This window comes from Corythoichthys intestinalis, chromosome 15, assembly GCF_030265065.1.
Source record: "Corythoichthys intestinalis isolate RoL2023-P3 chromosome 15, ASM3026506v1, whole genome shotgun sequence".
In the NCBI taxonomy this organism is placed as follows: Eukaryota; Metazoa; Chordata; class Actinopteri; order Syngnathiformes; family Syngnathidae; genus Corythoichthys; species Corythoichthys intestinalis.
This window is the reverse complement of record NC_080409.1, coordinates 7773010-7790575: the sequence shown is the minus strand read 5'-3', so window position 1 is coordinate 7790575 and position 17566 is coordinate 7773010. Positions and strand designations below refer to the sequence as shown.

Below are 17566 nucleotides of genomic sequence, written 5' to 3'. Positions count from 1 at the left end.
AGACCTGAGACTGGGACGGAGATTTATCTTCCAACAGGACAATGATCCAAAACATAAAGCCAAATCTACAGTGGAATGGTTCAAAAATAAACATATCCAGGTGTTAGAATGGCCAAGTCAAAGTCCAGACCTGAATCCAATCGAGAATCTGTGGAAAGAGCTGAAGACTGCTGTTCACAAACACTCTCCATCCAACCTCACTGAGCTCGAGCTGTTTTGCAAGGAAGAATGGGCAAGAATGTCAGTCTCTCGATGTGCAAAACTGATAGAAACATACCCCAAGCGACTTGCAGCTGTAATTGGAGCAAAAGGTGGCGCTACAAAGTATTAACGCAAGGGGGCCGAATAATATTGCACGCCCCACTTTTCAGTTTTTTATTTGTTAAAAAAGTTTAAATTATCCAATAAATTTTGTTCCACTTCACGATTGTGTCCCACTTGTTGTTGATTTTATATCTTTATGTTTGAAGCCTGAAATGTGGCGAAGGTTGCAAGGTTCAAGGGGGCCGAATACTTTTGCAAGGCACTGTATGTACTTTTTTGAAAACGGCAAATATGCAGTCAAAGGATAACTGTTATGTTCACAGTTTGGGTGATCATCTTTGTTCATTGAGGATTTTGCACCAGCTAGTGGCCGGTGTAACAAAAGGAAGTACCAGTAGAAAAACTCAACTTCTAGTATATGGCGGAAAACAAAGACAAGACTGAAAAAGCAGTTTCTGCTCTTGCACTCGTCTTTAAAAGAAACTGCTGTATTTTAGGCCAAAACAACTGTTGTGTATGATAGAACTATATATTTATATGCTGCCATAGCAGATTCATGGCGCATTACGCCCCCGAACCATTTTTAATTTGTCCGTTTTACCCAAGAAACCCCCGTTTACATACGTTGCGCAACTGCTTTTGTTTCACCCCAGCCATAAAACGAAGATAATTATATTTATTATTCAAAATGTCTGTCAATTTTAGCTTAGAATCATTAATTGATGTCTAATATTTCATAATTAAAAAAAAAACGACTTTAAAAAACTTATTCACTGGCATATTTTAAACTTTTAAACAAATTTTGTCACGATGAAAAAAATGGTGTCTGTAAAAACGTCACGGATATCTACCTCATAACGATCGCATAATTGTATTTTTTTGTTACTGTCACATTTTTTCCGATATGTTAGATGATAAATAATTGATCCAAACAAAGAAAATTTGAAAAAAACGTTTAAAAGGGTAAGTATATGAAAAAGAAAATCTCGACCACTCCTTGATGTCTGCGATTTCTGCATCGTGACCCTTGTTATATTACCATGTTTTACCCATAAAATCCCCCCAAAATCCATCTGTGGCCATTCACAGTTGTGTCTTCAAACTCACATGCAACATTGAGTTTTTGGATCGAAACAAGGTAAGTACGCGATAATATCTCGTTAAAGTCATGGCGTCTGTAATTCTGCTCTCGCGTGCTCTTGCCTACAAATAGGGTTTTTCTGTTTAATTTTATTTTTTTTAAAATGCCCTCCAGTTCAAAATTTTTCTTCCCCCAGAAAATTGAGATTTTAAGCTTTCCAATGATGTATCACACATGCATATCGGACAATTTTGAAAGTTGGCCAAATTGGTGGTCTCGGAGCGGAACTTCAAGTCACCTGAGTGTTTTCCGCCATATACATTTGTAGCATCAGTGATTCCTGTCTTCATTAACGTGCTTTAAAAAAATGTATATCGGCTTACAAAATCGGCTTCAATCGGCAGTTGGCTAATATATATTTATATGTTTTTTTTAATTGGCATCGGCCTTTGAAAATCCAATATCGGTCGACCTCTTCGCGACACAAACATTAGGTCCTGCACTTCACGCTAGCCGCTGAATCCAAAAGACTGAAAATTCTAACCCTGTTCAACCCTAAGCCTAATCCAGGCATTTCTTTTGATTGGCCCGCCTGCCCGCAGCAATGCTGAAAATATCATTGAATTTGGCCCACAGCACAAGAAGCTTCCATTCAGTCTTCACTATCTTGCACTTCCTAGATTTGACACTAGACAGAGCAAGTCACCTAAACAGTGGCTTTCAATTAGAGAACCTGACAACGTATTGAAATCAATGTAGGAAACTGTGTACTTCTTTGAGATCAGTAAACTTAAGTCAAAAACAACCCAATATGATAAATTGAGCTATCTTTGTTGTGATTTTTCTTGACCTTATTGCGGTCGCTGGACGTTTCCTCTTGGTTTGTTTCAGTAGTGTAAATACATATCTTTTTTTGCAATATCCTTATACCCACCTCGGGATGGTATCGTAACCCTTAACTTATTCACTGACATTGAGAGACACAAAATCTATTTGAACCTTACGGTTGGCACGGTTGGTGATCCCGTTTAACCAGAACCATTGCCGTTGTCCCTTCCGGTCCAAACGGATCAGATATCTATCGATGAGCCGCGAATATGTTTTCAAAACCCGATGGCGATCGAACAAAAGCGGAAGGACCGTCCCCTTCTTGATGTCTTCGGATTTTTCCGAAAGCGCCCTCGGAAACGGCTGCGATATCGAATTAAACGAGGCCCACCTGTTTGGAACCGAGCTGTTTCTGAACCTCCGCTTGCAGTTCGGCCATTTCTCCGAGATCAGTGTCCACGTGGCAGGGTGGCAGCTCATTGGCGCCGGCGTACTTGAGTTTCTCCCTGCTACTCAGAGCCGCAACAATCCTCAGTCTGGAGCGGACTTCTTCTTGCATGATTTGCTGCTTCCTGATTTCCTCCTGCACCTTCTCCACCCGCACGTCCACGGTGACAGCAGAGGCAGTCTGCTGCTGCACCTGCCGCAGCCAGGCCAGCGTCCTCCGCATCTCCGTCTCAAAGTCTTTACTCTGCACAAAGCGGTTCTCGCACTCCTCGATCAGGTCACCCACCGCCGCCTGCAGGGATCGCAGCTCCTCCTGCCATAGGGCCACTTGCTCCTTGGAGGCGTCGTGGACCGTGGTGTCTGAACGCGGAGCGCCCATCTGCTCAGTCAGCCTGGACAAGTGGGAGTCGGCGCTTTGAAGGCTCCCGGCCAGAGCGTGGTAGTTCTTCAGTCTCTCTTCCGCTGACTGAGTCTCGGCGTTGACCTTCACCAGCCGCTCTTTGGTTGCCTTCAGCTCCGAGTCGACTTGCATGGCCATGGCTTTTTGGTCCTCGAAGGACTCCAAGGTTTCATCCAGGTGCTCCACCTTCTGCTCCACTAACCTCTTCAGGCCATTGTAGAGGCTGGCGAGGCGGTTCATCTCCTCCGGGCGCCACGGTTGCCCGGTGCTCCGGAAGCCTTCCTTCTTCTGGTTGAGCTCGCCGACTGCCAGGCCCAGGTCGCTCAGATCGCCTCGGATGGATTTGTACCGGCTCCGCAGACCCAACACCTCCTCAGCCTGAGTGCCGACGGGCAGCGTGCCCAGATGCCGGAACTGCTCCTCCAGCTCCTCGAGCGCCTTCTGCGTGACATCCACGAAAGAGGCGTACTCGTTCCGTGTGAAGATAGCCTGCTGGAGCTTCTCCTGTTTCTCTTTGGCTAATGCTAATATGTTGTTGTACTGCTGAGGGAGGGAATTGAGTTTTTCATCCAAAAAGCAGTGATCTACTTCATTGAGGGTGGGCAAAATATCCTGGCCCGCTCTCTGCACGAGGAGGAGGAGATTCTCGTACTCTGCCGCCTGCTCCACAATCTGCTGGTATTTGAGCAGCTGCGCCTCCAACTCGGCATTGTCAACCATGAGATTGATTTCGGGAAAGGTCACGATGTCTGCTTGTTTTATCCACTGGCATATCTTCTCCAGGTCGTTCTTGAAGTACTTCCGGGTGATAAAGACTTTCTCCAGTTCCTGAAGCTTCTGGCCACACCTGTGCAGGGTTTTATCAAAGATGTTCTGCAACTCCTGCAGCTTGGCCAGAATCTCGTTCCTCTCCTCCTCATTGGCGTCCCTCATCAGGTCCCTCCCCTGAGACCACAGGGATGTCAGCTCGCTCTGGTAGGCTTTCAAACTACTCCGGATGTTGCGGCAGGTTCGAACCTGCTTGGCCAGGTCCTCGGGCAACAAGGCCGCGCGCTCCTCGGCCCGGGCCTTCTTCTCATTCTGCTGGACCCAGTAAATTGATTGGTTGACCGCCACCAGGAAGTGAGTCCTCTCGGTGAAAGCCTTGCTTAGGTGTTTTCTGCGCTGCGCTACTTTGACGCCGAGAGACTCCACCTCGGACCGGGTGTCGGAAATCAGCTGCTGCAGACGCTGACGTTCGCTCAGGCCCAGACGCCCTAGAATCCGGTCTGAGTCAGCCACGGCTTGGGCCAGCAGGAGCTGCTTGGCCTCCAACTCGCTGCAAACGCTCAGGTGGTCGAAGAGGAAACTCTGAGCCAACTCTGGGGGAGGACTCATTTTCATAGCCTCGGACAGAGCGGGCTGCTGCTCCTCTGCCCAATCCCGAGCCTCCCTCAGACGAGCCTCCACCTGGGCCATCTCGTCCAGGGTCAGTGCAGACTCCTGGATTTTCCTCTCGATGAGATTTTGCATCTGGGACCATCGCTGCTCAAAGTGGCTAATCTGCTCTTTCACCAGTTCCTTGTCATCCAAGTTCAAGGGCCGGATGACTTTTTGCTTACAGTCCTTTAGTTCCTCCAGTGTATCCTTTTGACCTTCCAAGTCTACCGCCAGTTTGCGTAAGGCCTCCAAATGCTGAGAGGAACTTTCGGCGTCAGTCCTGCCACAAAAAGTAGAAAGCATACGTACCGTGAGTATATCCCGGAGACCGGGTTAATGCTGCGTGACATAGGAGCAGCTTCCTCAGCTCGTGACGTCAAGGACAAAGCAGCCAAATTCTGGTCTAGGAAGCATCCCTGACTGTCGGGTATTTTTCCAACGACATAAACATACCTGGCCAGATTATCCCACTCTTTGGACACCTGCTCAAACAGGACCTCCACTGCAGTAATGCAGTTGTGGTACTCTTTCGACCTCTGCAACTCCTCCTGCCTCTGGACCTGCAGACCACTGGCCTTGTGACAAAGGTCCAACCAGGAGCGACTCAGGTGCTCTAGCTCTGCGTGTTCCGGAGAGTCTTGGACCAGACACAGTCTGCTGACTTTCTCTGTCATTTTGTTGAGGATATTTTGTTTGGACTGGAGCTGATCGCTGCATTCCTGCAGATGGTGACATGTATTTATATGGAAATATAGTGGTATTTCGAGGTGAGTGATGTTGGGGGAATTGAGTGCATTACCTTGGCTTGAGCCAACATGTTTTCAGCTATCTTCGTCTCCAACTCGGCAGGTCTTCTTGACAGACTGACAAGTTGCTGCTCCAGATCTTGGAACAGGCTGCTCAAATCTTGCTTCTGCTCCTTGATCTCCCTCCAAGCCTCCGAGAGCTCCTGAGCACTCGACATGCTTTCTTCGATCTACAAAAAAGACAATCGACACCAGGTGAACCCTATGAGCGGTAAGCCTGCCGGGTGTAGGGGGTTGGAAATGTCCCAAAAACAATAGGAAATGTCCAATGGGCAGGAAGTTAGCCAAAATGCTCTAAAATCAACAGAAAATGATCTAAAATCAACACAAAGTGACCTGGATTTTTTGACAAAATCCCCCAGAAGATGCCAATGAATAGGAAAAGCACTCAAATCAACATAAAATGATCTAATTGTGCAGGAAATGACCCCGGAATGCCGAAAATGTACAGGAAGTTTCCCAAAATCAATAGGGAGTGACCCATTAGTACCCTCTCATTCACAAGGAAGTGAACCAAAATGAACTCGATGCCTGCCATAGATGTGCAACTCATTTAAACATGCAGGACTGGTTGTAAATACTCATGTTTCGTACGGAAACATTTATTTGCATGGATTGGACGTCTAGCGCTGTCGACGGCATGAACGAAGTGACCCGAAAAGGACCGGGCATGAAGCTTACTTACAGTAATCTTGACCCTCTGGACCTCGGCGGCCGTCGTTCGAACAGCTTCGTCGGACAGGTCGCATACGGAACACACCAGGTCAAGGTAAGTGCTGGCCTGCTCCTGGAGGGCCCTGTAGTGCTTTGTCTGCAAACATTCACAAACATTTTTTGAAACGCTGTAGACGGGTTTAACTGACACCGCTACCTGTTTCAGTGCTTCCTGCAGCCCGGACGCTTGCTGGTCGTTCAGCCGGAGCTCCTCCTGTATGGCCGCCAGCCACGTCTGGCACTGCTGGAGGGTATCCTGGTGGTTCACATGTTTCTGAAGTTCTCGGTCCAGACTTTGGTGCACCTACGGGCCATAAAAACAAAGATTGGCTCCACAAATCACCTGACCGGCACAAACGGGCGTCGTAGGAGGTTTGCGGTTCGCTCACTCGTTGAGCTGTGCTACAGATGGCGGAGTAGCTATCTCTGGTTCCCTGTTGGTGTGCTTGGACCTGTTGGCTTATCTTAGCTTGAACTTGCTCAGTGCAACTGGAGACTAGTTCTTCTCCTTTCTGCTTCAAGCTGTTGAGACGTTCCTCAAAACTTGCTATGTCCTCCATTATGGCCTAGAGCAAGGATAGCAAAGTCAATGAATTCATTCACAGAAACAGGACCTGCCCCAGGAAATGCTCTCAAATCAACAGCAAAAGTTCCAAAATGTACAGTAGGTGAACCTGAAATGCCCCCCAAATTTACAAGAAGTGAGACTAAACTGCTCCAAAATCAAAAAGAAGATACCAATAATAGGAGGTGACGGGGAAATGCCCTACAATCAACAGGCAATGATTTAAAATGAGACGGAAGTGGCCTAAAATCAATAAGAAGTGACGCCTAAGTACCCTAAAATGAACAAGAAAGTGACCCAAAATGAACTCCTTACCTTCCATTGACCACTATAGACAAAGTCAATTTCATTTAAAATAGGAGGACTGGCTGCGAATGCACATTTTCCGTGCCATTGACAGCACTAGACGTCCAATCCATTTGGACTTGCACCGCTTTAATCACGCGGGGGTATTTACCTTGTGCCGAGCCAGCTGCTGGGTGGCTGTCTCCATGCTGCCGGTCTGCATAGATTCCCACGTGACCAGCCGACTCGACATCTGCAACAGCCATTTCTCCACCTCCTGTAGTTCCACGTTGTAATCTTCGTGCTCCTTCACACGTTCCGCCAGGATCTGGACTTGTGTCTGAAGGCAAACCACAGAAAGGATCAGGAAGTCACAAACGCTACCAGATGAAAAAGTTCTCCACCTCGGCTAACGAGCATAGCTCCAGGTAATCCACCCGCAGGCTTTTCATGTTCTCGCGAATGAGCGGATCGCGGACCGTGTCTAGAAGGGCTTCACCCTTCTCCGTGACGCACTTCACAGCGGACTCGTGAGACTGCACCACCTGCTGGATTGTCTGCAAAATAGCAAGCATTTGTTGAAATGCACAAATTCAATCAAACGAGTCATTTCGTCCCTGGTGAGCGGTAGAGGCGGTCTTGAAGAGCACTGAATGATCCCTTCGCACATTCGCAGTTTGAGGAGTAATACAAAAAAAGTCACCCGTGAAAAGACAGAAATTTCGGTGACAACCGGTGATCGGCAGCCGCTCGTTTGTCTTTGACAATTCGCAACAACTGTTGCGAGTTAGCAGTTTACGCAAACCTTACATTGCTCAATGCTCCCTCTTACTTGGCTTTCATTTGTTGGCCATTATTGGGTGTTGGCTGCAATAGTAACCGTAGATTGCTGCTGTTCACTCGGTGTTGAATTGTGACCTCTTGTTACTTGTTAGCCGTTGATGCTAACAATCCTATGCTTGCTGTGTAGGCTGGGTTTGTGCTTCCTTCCCCTCAGCTCGTTTTATTCATGATTTAAATTCGGGACTTCTTCCTGCGTGTTAACCGGTTATGCCAACAAACTGTATATATCTACAGTTCTATGAATCCCAAATGACCGCCAGAGCGTTGTGCCACTCAGAATCCTCGTACCCACGTGAGAAGGTTCTGTAGGGACCGAAACTTGGTTGTTCACCGAAATCTTTTCCAGGGTCAAAGGTGACTTTTTTTTTTAAACTACTTGTACTGCGCATGCGCTAACGAATCATTCAGAGCGCTCTCTGATGAAATAGGACCGTAGTTACATACTGAAGTTTCGTTCCCCAGAACTGTCCTGCTTCCACGAAGAGGATTTCCCTTACCTTGTACTTTGCGAGCTGCGCCTTCTTCTGATAGAGCTCTGCTTTGGGCTCTGCGCCAGATGCCAGCAGGCCCATGGTCTCCAGAAGCCACTGAGTCTGGGCCTTGTACTTCTCCGCAAAGTCTTTTGAGAGCAAGACGCACTTCTCTAGAGCGTTGTGCCGGGCGCGCAGGTCCGCCAGCAGCTCCTCCAGTCGTCTCACTTGGCCATTGGCCTCCTCCCTCAGCTCCTCTGCTTCGTCTTCTTCCAAGAAGGCGGCCGCCTGTTCCGTCTTCTCCCTCACCGTCTTCAGGTTGGCCTGCCCTTGTTCTACATCTGCCTGAAGAACCTGTGCGAAAAACGGAAACGGTCAAGCGTACGCTATCAGGAGTGCCCGCCGCAGATGGAACCCACCTCTAGATGTTTGATCTTTCTCTCCAAGGCCGAGCCATCTGGGATGTCTGCGTCGATGGCGCGGAGGCCGCTCTCTGCGTTGAGGAGCCAGTCGGAGAATGCGCTTAAGACAGATTGCGCCTCCTCGATGCAGGACACTTCCTCCTGCAGCTGCTTGATGGTCTCCTGCGAAGAGTGCGTTTGTGGGATCCTCAACGTTTAGAGATCCTGACCGGCATTTTGTGTTTCTGGAATGACAACTACGTGGTCGCCAACCAATTTTGCGTCATTAACCAGATTTTCTACCAGGCGCCCTCACTTTATAGCGGCGCCTTGAGATACAAGTTCAATTCATTCAACGATAATGCTTGTCAGTCTCCTCTTAATTGAATGGAAATTGCCGTTTATCTGCCCAAAATTAACCGGAGGTATCGACAGGAAGTGGCCTGGGATTGCCCCTAAATCAATAAAAGATGAGCTATTATCAACAAATACCCCAAAATCAACCGGAAGTGACCAGATAACAACAGAAAGTGACCCGGGAATGCCTCAAAATATTCAGAAAGGGACCCGGAAATGCCCCAGAATCAACAGAAAGTGACTTGAAATCAACAACAAGTGGCCCAATATCAACAGAGTAAAGTGACGGCCCCAAAATTAACAGGCCGTGACCGACAAATACTTAAAAAATAGAAGGAAGTGACCAATAAACAGGAAGGGGCACATATATGTCCTAAAATCAGCAGAATTTAATCCAAAACATACAGGAAGCAATCCGGGAATGCCCCCAAATGTACACGAAGTGACCTGAAAGTGACAGAAAAAAATGTATTTCTGTTGGAAACATCAAAGTCAAGTTCACCAGTAAGTGCAGGAGTAAGGCGTGGTAACGGGCCGTGATCTGGGTGGCTCTGGTGCCAATCCGGCTGTTGATATGCGTCTCATCAAGAACTTGTTGAGCTAAGACACCGAGGCCTTCCATCTCTTCTTGATAAACCAGCACTTCTTCTTGCCACGTCTGCACAAAAAAAGAAAAAAAGGACGTCAGCTAGCCGGACTAGAAGGCGGTGGCGGCAGTTAATGGAGACCTCCCGCTGACCTTCAGCGAGTGTAGCTGGGCATCTTTGGTGGCCCGGTCTGAGCGGCGGTGGCCTCGCAGCTGTGCTTTGGTCTCCATGGCCTTCAGCCATCCGTCCAGACGCTGGAACCTCTGCTCCGTCTGTCGCAGTTTGGCCAAGGCGCCATTGAGTCGGGCCCGTGCGTCGGCCAGCCGGGCCCGGTACGTCTTCCACTCCCGCTGCTGCGCCTCCAGGACCCGCTCTTCCATTTGCGGCGGCCCCCAGGGCGCCAGCGACTCTCGGCCCATCAGCGCCGCGTTGAGGAGGGCCTGGCCCTCGGTGCAGTGAAGCTGGAGTTCCTGCAGCGCAATTGCCAACATCGTCAGGTTTGACGTTGCAAGGTAGCCGACAGAAACCTCGCGTCTCGAACCCCAGTGCAATGTTGATTTCGTCAGCGACAAAGATAACAAAATTTTTCGTCGACGAACCGTTTTTTAACGACGATGACATGCTGAGCTACAAACGTGTCTTTGGAGAAGAAAACATAACAAAAGGTGTCTCGGGAGATGCAACCATAACAAAAATAATGTCACTTTTCACCCGACGAGACAAAAATGTGAGTTTCTGTCTTATGTGTATGTCATCCTCCATCGTAGCAGTGTTTGGGTCGCGTCACTCATGTGACATGTCCTGCGCTCCGGACCTGACTGTGTTTAGGATGCTAGGCAGTGCTCCAGGCTTTCTTGCTTTGAAACACTTGGTAAGATTTGTTATCTTGGCAAGAAAGAATATGCAATGTTGCTTTAGCCTTTAAAGGTCTGTGCCGAGTCATCATCATGCAGGAAATATGACTTTGTAGTGTAGAAATATATTTCCATTTATTCACAATAATCAAATGTGGAACATTTCTTTTCTTCCATATTCACACAGGCGCCTTTGTTTTCTTACCAGTGTATGTAATCTGATCAGGGCTGGGGGTTGCTCATTCCAAGCAAGTATGGAAAGGAAGTTAACCCTCCCCACAGTTAGGGGGAAGGAAAAAGGGTATGGGCTTGGAGGGGACACACTCTTTGTCCCGGTACCATAATATCATGTCTTTTATGTATGTCTGTCTGTCTTTAAAGGGTATTAAAACACTAAGGGGCTGTGAGATATCAAGAGAACCGCTATGTGGCAAGATAACAAATATTAATAAAGTTAACAAAAAAATAAATCGCATTCATGAGCAATTATCGAAAATAGATCGAAAATTACGAACATTTCCGAAAGTATACCGGAAACAGCCGAATGGGGCGGAGACGTCATAACAAGGAAACGAAAGGTCGAGGCAGGTGCAATCGTTGTTTATCGACGAGAGAGTTGCGTTCGTGTTTTATCAAAAAATCGCTAAAATGGTTCAAACCTGTCATGATATGGGGTCTACAAATAGCCATTTGTCGCAATGTAGTACCCATGAGTTCCCGAACGCGAGAAAAAGAGCTGGACTACGCAGACAATGAGTAAAGTTCGTCCGTGCTAAGAGGGCTAATTTTGCAGACCCAGCCTCCGGCACGGTTTTGTGTGGTGTGCATTTTACACCTGAAAGCTATTCGAACTATGAACAAATGAAATCAGGTTTTGCTAAGAAATTGCTGATGAAAGCAGATGCGGTGCCCACCATACACGCACAGTCACCTAAATTTCCCGAGATATCAAGAAAGAGGACGATGACTGGTTCTGATGAGATCACCCCAGGCTAACCAAAGGAGCGGAGCAGCCAAGCTCGAAATGGCCAGAGTGAGTACTCTTTTATAATGGTGTGGCGTGGCTCAGTGGTAGAGTAGTTGTCCCCCAAACCAGAGGTTGTGGGTTCGATTCTCCGCCCTGATGGACTCGTCGAAGTGTCCTTGAGCAAGATACTGAACCCCACGTTGCTCCTGGTGCTGCATCACCAGTTGGTAGATGGCGAGATAGTGTAAAGCACTTTGAGCGCCTTGAAAGGTGGAAAAGCGCTATATAAGTATAACACCATTTACCATAATAAAAACATATCACGCATTGAATATAGGACTGGACACATGTATAAATTATCGCTCGTAAAATATATAGAACAAATCCACGAATCCCATTCATATTTGTGTCTGTTGGCAGAGCGAAAACCTATGATAGCACAATAAATGATAATTATTCTATACATTACATTATTTTGCGGTCACGGTGTATCAGCTTCACAAAAAGAAATGCAAAAAGAAACCATTCGGTGTTTCCCACACGATGTTGCCGGTGTTTCATCAGTGTGATTGCTCCTCTCAATGATCCTTTCATTAGGCTGCATTGGCTTTCGTTTGGGCTTAAATTGATAACCCAAAACACCAAAGAAAGGTTCATAACTCTCCTCGTCACCATTAGAAGACGTTCCTTACGTCGGATTCGTCGCTGCAACTAGAAACAAAATTGTCCGCTATCATCGGCGCCATTCAGTACTAAGCACTGAGCCGGTTGTTTCCTTGTAGTGACGTCACGCACACAATATGCTAGATTTCTGGGATTTCTCGTGGGCGGGTCCTTTTAGCTTGACAATCGATCCAAATTTCTATCATTTTCATGGTGTTGCGATGTGTGTAATTACACGAAGTGGCATGATATGAATCCAAAAGGCATGCGTTTATGGATAAATGATGGAATATTAGCATTTCCCCAGGTGTTGTCATACCCTTTAAGTGTAAATTCTTTGTTCTTTTTTATTCCTGAATTGTGTTTTATCATCTCCTGTTCGTTATAAGAATAAAACAACCTGTAACAAGGAAAAATCCACTCTTTTCTTTCAGTAGCGTTAGCGTAGCATTCGCATTAGCATTCACTTGCTCGTTTGTTAATTATTTCAACGACGGAAACAGTTTCATCATCAACTAAAACTAGATGAAGAACTGGAATTTCCGGAAAGTCCTTGAACCTGGAATCAAAGACCTTGAATACGAGGTAAGTCCTTGTATCAGGAACCAAGAATCTGGAATTACAAAGGTCCTTGAACCTTAAATAAAGGACCTAGAGTTCAAGGAAGGTCCTTGAACCTGGAATTCCAACGTAACCCACGAGAGTAGATGACACGGAGCTTCACCTTCACCCTGCCAAAAACAAACTAGTGTATTTTTGCCACGAATCCTCGGGTGTTTGAATGAAATCTGAACGGTTGATCATCTTCATTAATGTGACGCCAATAAAAATTGTCCTACGGACCTGCAGCCTTTGGAGCGTCTCCTCCAGCGTGTCCACGTCGCCCTCCGGCCGCTCGTAGCAGCCCAGCTTCTCCTGTTGCCGTTCAAGCCAGCGCTCAAACGCTCCTAGGCCTCGTTGATACTCTTCGTGAACTTTCAGCATCTCCTCTGCTTTGCCCACGGCCCCCTGAAATTTCCATCAAACCATCACTTGAATTCTTTCCAAGACCACACACGTCAAACCTTCGCTATTAATAATAAAAGATAAAAAAGCAAATTGGGTGATAATGCCTTGCCGCGTCAACCGGAGCTGAACTTGAGTGATATCACCCTGCTCTGGGAAAAAAAAGTCATTTAAAAAAGGAGTACAGTACATTTGTTGTTTTTTCAATAAAAGTTACTTTTTGCTTATAACAAGTGTGGGGGGGGGGGGGATCTGCTATTGGAACAAATTCTCTCCAAATTTTTTTTAGGGGAATGTATCTTGTTCTAAGGGCGCATTCGACTAAGGCTAGGTTCATACTACAGGTCTTAATGCACAAATTTTTTTTTTTTTTGCCATATGTTTTTTTGGCGTGCCCGTTCAGACTGACTTTGTCCATTGAGACCGTTCAAGTATCTCGCATAAGCACTAATTTGCAGTCCGATATACGCTCAGCAAAGAGACCCGCATGCGCAGAAGCATCAAAACAAATTACGCATGGTAGCTGTATGTCATTCCAGAGTGATCATATTTTGATTTCCAAAAAGAGGACACAAATAACAGACATTAATAATCCCCGTTTAGTCTTATATTCAAAGTCTATATGGACTGATAGAACGCATACACGAGCTTTGATGTGTGTGCGTGAAATGACGTGCGTCAGTTTGCCCCGACTCGGCCATGTGTGCAATAATGAAATATTTCTCATTCAGTGCACAGAATGAAAATCGAAAATTGTAAGGCTTATTCTTTTCTTCATTTTATTTTTTTATGACTGTGGTCAAGCCGGCTTCGTGCTTAAAAGCAGAGTTCAAGCTAGGCATTAATGCCTACTTGGCTGCTGTCCTCCGTGCCTCTTGCTCTTTGCTGATGTAACTGCTGCATGAATTCCGATTTGGGAGTCTTGACAGTTCAGACCGCCAGTCACGTTCTGAAAAAATGTGGCCCAGATCGGATTTGAACCACATACGAAAGTGACTCAGATCGGATTTGAAATGGTCCACTTCTATGCGACTTGTCCCGTTTAGACCGTCAAGTTAATGCCTGACTCGGAAAAACACGAAAAAATCGGATTCGTGCATTGAGACCTGCAGTATGAACCTAGCCTAAGAGGACCAGGGTCCGGTGCGAGAGCTACCTCGATTTAAGGCGTATGGCGAGGTAGATCCACACTGGCCTGTAGAAGCTGAAGGCTGTTCAAAACATTCAACTTCCAAGCATACGCTACGCTGTATATATAGCCGCTTCCATGAGTTCACACAACCAAGCACAGCACAGAAGGTCCACGAGTCTCATCTCCGTCGTGCTGAATCCATTTTTGGAGATTCCGTTGGTTCCTCTGGTTTCATTTGTCTACTTTTACTGCAATGCATGGTGTTCTGTCTAAACTGGAAGTCCGTAGCAGAAAATGTCATAGATGGCGCCACCCAATATTCGCTAAGGAAGCTTGTCTATTGGTTGTTTTTCATTACTGTCATCTGTGTCATTCTTTTCTCAACTGGCTGTTTTGTGCAGCAGATGTTTGTATATATATAAGTTGAAGAAAAAAATGTAGCATAGCATAAAAAGTTGCAGCCCAGCCAGCTGCGGGGTCGCTCCCTCCTGACACGAACGAACTGGAATACATAAAAAAATGCATCGGGGAAAATTAAATCACCAAAGGGAACTGCGTGATATCCCAAGTCACACAGGCGTGCAATCGCTCTTACTTTTGTGACTTTTTGGACTGTTAAATTGTTGCCACTCCTAGGACAGCAAGACTCACGAAACAGCCGCCCTGAGAGGCTGTGCCTGTCTCGGCTTCTGTCACTCTCACACAGTACATTTAGAAGCAGTATGCAAAACACATTCGCAACATTGAAACCTGATACCGTGGGTCTCAGTGCACTTTAAGCGCACCCTGCCTCGCTTGTGAATGCAACAAGAGCAGGGTGCGCTTTTGCTACTTTATGTGCAGCGTTACAGCCTGGAGCTGTGATACTCCAAGCTGTAACGCTACACACAAGTAAACGCATCAACAGAAACAGAATTCTACATCTGTGTGATTTAGGGTACCACGCGGTTCCCTTTTGTGGTTTGATTTTCACCGATGCATTTTTTCTTTAAATACTCCAGTTCGCTCAAGTCGGAAGGAGAGACCCAGCCGCTGGATGAGCTGCTACTTGCGATATTATGTGACATTAGTTTTTTTTAAAAATTGTTTTTAACTTACATCCATACAAACATCTGCTGCACAAAACAGTCAGTTGACAAAAAAATGACACATACAGATGTACCGTTGTATTATCATTGCAAAATAAAAGAGAGTAATAAAAATTTTTTTTTAAAAACATATGAGGGAGGCATTTCCTCTTCCGCTTGTTCAATCAATGAGTGCGCCTTTTGTCCACGTGATGCTACTTGGAGAGTTTGGTTGGCGCTAGAGCTGGGAATCTTTGGGCACCTAACGATTTGATTACGATTCAGAGGCTCCGATTCGATTATAAAACGATTATTGATGCACCCCCCTCATTTTTTTTTTTTTTTTTAATATTTTGTACATTAGTTCCAAAATTGTTCAAAAATCCTCTCAGGCTAAACCAAACTACTATTTCAGTATCAAGTTAACATATGCGTCAGCCGCAGTCAAGTATGATTGTTTTTTTATCTAGCGGCATGAGTTGAACATGATATTTACTCTCGGTCTGTTCCTGATTGCGTCCCAAAGACCGCGCTGTGTTTTTACTTCCGCCTTGCCTGGTATAATTCAATAATCGGAATTTGGATATTTGTGAATCGTTCTCGAATCTTCCACGGCCGAATCGCGAATAATCTAAGAATCGGAAATTTCTAGTTGGCGCAGTGTGAATGCTGAACCTTTTCAACAAGTCATTTGCAAGTGTCGTTGCGAGGTAGCTCTCTAACCAGACCCTGGTCCTCTTGGTCTAATATGAAAGTGAGATAGGATATTTTTTCATTTGAAAGTAGTCACATTGTCTAGGTAAGACTTTCATTTTTTCCAGTCTGTGCACTCGGGCTTCAGGATAAAAATAGCTGTCTAAAAAACAAACTTGTAAGCGCAAAACACACCAAATAGTTCCAATTTAAGCGACGGCCAGATGCTGTGGAGTACGCCGGCAACAAATCACGGTATTGGGCCGCCTTACCGCAGCGTCATCTTTGATGGCGTCGTAGCGCTCTTGGAGGTCCTGCAGCTCCAACGAAGCTGTGTCGTTCTCTGCGACACTTGCGCTTTTAGTCGCAACAGTGGCCAGCAGGGCGTCGTGGCTCAGCACTTCCTCATACAGAGCCTGCAAACGCGACGAGACTTGCTCGTTAGCGCCGCTTCCGCTTAAAAAGAGACGTATTTAAGAGAACGGGACTTGAGTAGATTAGATATTTTGTGCATTTGCGCATTTGCGCATTGCCACACTTGGCCTTCTATCCTTTGATGGTTGTCCTGGCAAAGCATCCTGTTCAAATGTCTTAATCCCATCAGATTGTATCACTTATGCAGGTGGGTGAAATGAAACCAACGGGCTCTATGCACGATTCCTTCCGTGCGTTCGAGGGCATGGTCACCTTGGCTCTGCTAAGACGTGCGGTCTTGTCGCGCATCTCGGGACAGCGTTTATCGGCCGGTTCCAGATTCTCCTCCGTTCGCTCCAGCCAGCTGACGAACTGCTGCACGTCCTCCTGGTAACTGGTCCACTGCCACAGGGAAGCCTCCAATTGGCTGTCAGTTCAGAGTAGACGTGGAAAATCAACAATCGTAACATACGCGCCAGCGTGCACGCAACGTCGCCGAAGGCCAAATTAATCTTGGCGGCAAACCTTTTGCACTGAATGGAGTCTGACAGCAGAGCGTCCCAAGAGTCTTTCAGCTGCTCTATCTGCTCCCGGAGCGCGGCCGCGCCTTCGTCCGAGGTGTTCCTCTGGACCGATTCGCCTCTGGTGATCAGCATCTTCAGCTGGATCTCCTTCTCCTGGCGGGCTGTCAGCAAGGCCTGTTGCGTCAATCGGACGACATCCCGTCAACGGCGGCTCGACTATTACCGTAGTGTCAGTAAATAGAACAAATATGACCGCGACCATACCAATAATAGTGCCCTTTTATAGCTAATACTTAATTCTTTTGAGGTTGCCCGTATATGCAAAGAGGAGATTTTGTATCAACGCGGCAGAAATGGACGGCTTCTGTCTGGCAATGCCTGTTTGTAGAGTTGTCCGGTAATGACTTTGTAACCGATATCGAATGTTGTCAACTCTCTTCCCAAATCTAGGGGGGGCACTCACCACTATTTCAGAAGTACTGATCTAGACAATGCCAATGAGTCACAATTCTTACTATTCTTGACTATTTCAGTCTGGTAACGATTAGGGTCTTTGCGCTCTTAACAAATCCCGAGCATCTATGTTTGGAGACCCTTTAGAGGTCATATTAAGCTTACCTACTGTGCTCAGCTGTGCACAGCTGAGCCCATCCACAGAGGCCGCAGGCTGGTATATTAACTATAAGCGACATACATACAGTGAAGCAAAAAAGTATTTAGTCAGCCACCAATTGTGCAAGGTCTCCCACTTAACAAGATGAGAGAGGCCTGTAATTTTCA

At 46.5% G+C, this 17566-nt stretch overlaps 1 protein-coding gene across 7 annotated transcripts in view; it reads right to left on the bottom strand.

Annotated features, from left to right (window-relative positions):
- The window catches only part of syne1b (spectrin repeat containing, nuclear envelope 1b), a 264424-nt gene that overhangs the window by 116653 nt on the left and 130205 nt on the right, over positions 1-17566 (bottom strand). For all 7 annotated transcript variants that reach the window (XM_057858502.1, XM_057858499.1, XM_057858501.1 and 4 more), the window contains 16 exons: positions 16788-16960; positions 16536-16689; positions 16121-16264; positions 12795-12959; positions 9620-9937; positions 9383-9538; positions 8542-8706; positions 8150-8476; positions 7214-7366; positions 6982-7149; positions 6349-6525; positions 6117-6263; positions 5931-6056; positions 5239-5415; positions 4893-5158; positions 2565-4719 (listed from right to left, as the gene is read on the bottom strand). In XM_057858502.1, the coding sequence (XP_057714485.1) occupies positions 2565-4719; positions 4893-5158; positions 5239-5415; positions 5931-6056; positions 6117-6263; positions 6349-6525; positions 6982-7149; positions 7214-7366; positions 8150-8476; positions 8542-8706; positions 9383-9538; positions 9620-9937; positions 12795-12959; positions 16121-16264; positions 16536-16689; positions 16788-16960 (4971 nt within the window). The remainder of the gene's footprint in view (positions 1-2564; positions 4720-4892; positions 5159-5238; positions 5416-5930; positions 6057-6116; positions 6264-6348; positions 6526-6981; positions 7150-7213; positions 7367-8149; positions 8477-8541; positions 8707-9382; positions 9539-9619; positions 9938-12794; positions 12960-16120; positions 16265-16535; positions 16690-16787; positions 16961-17566) is intronic.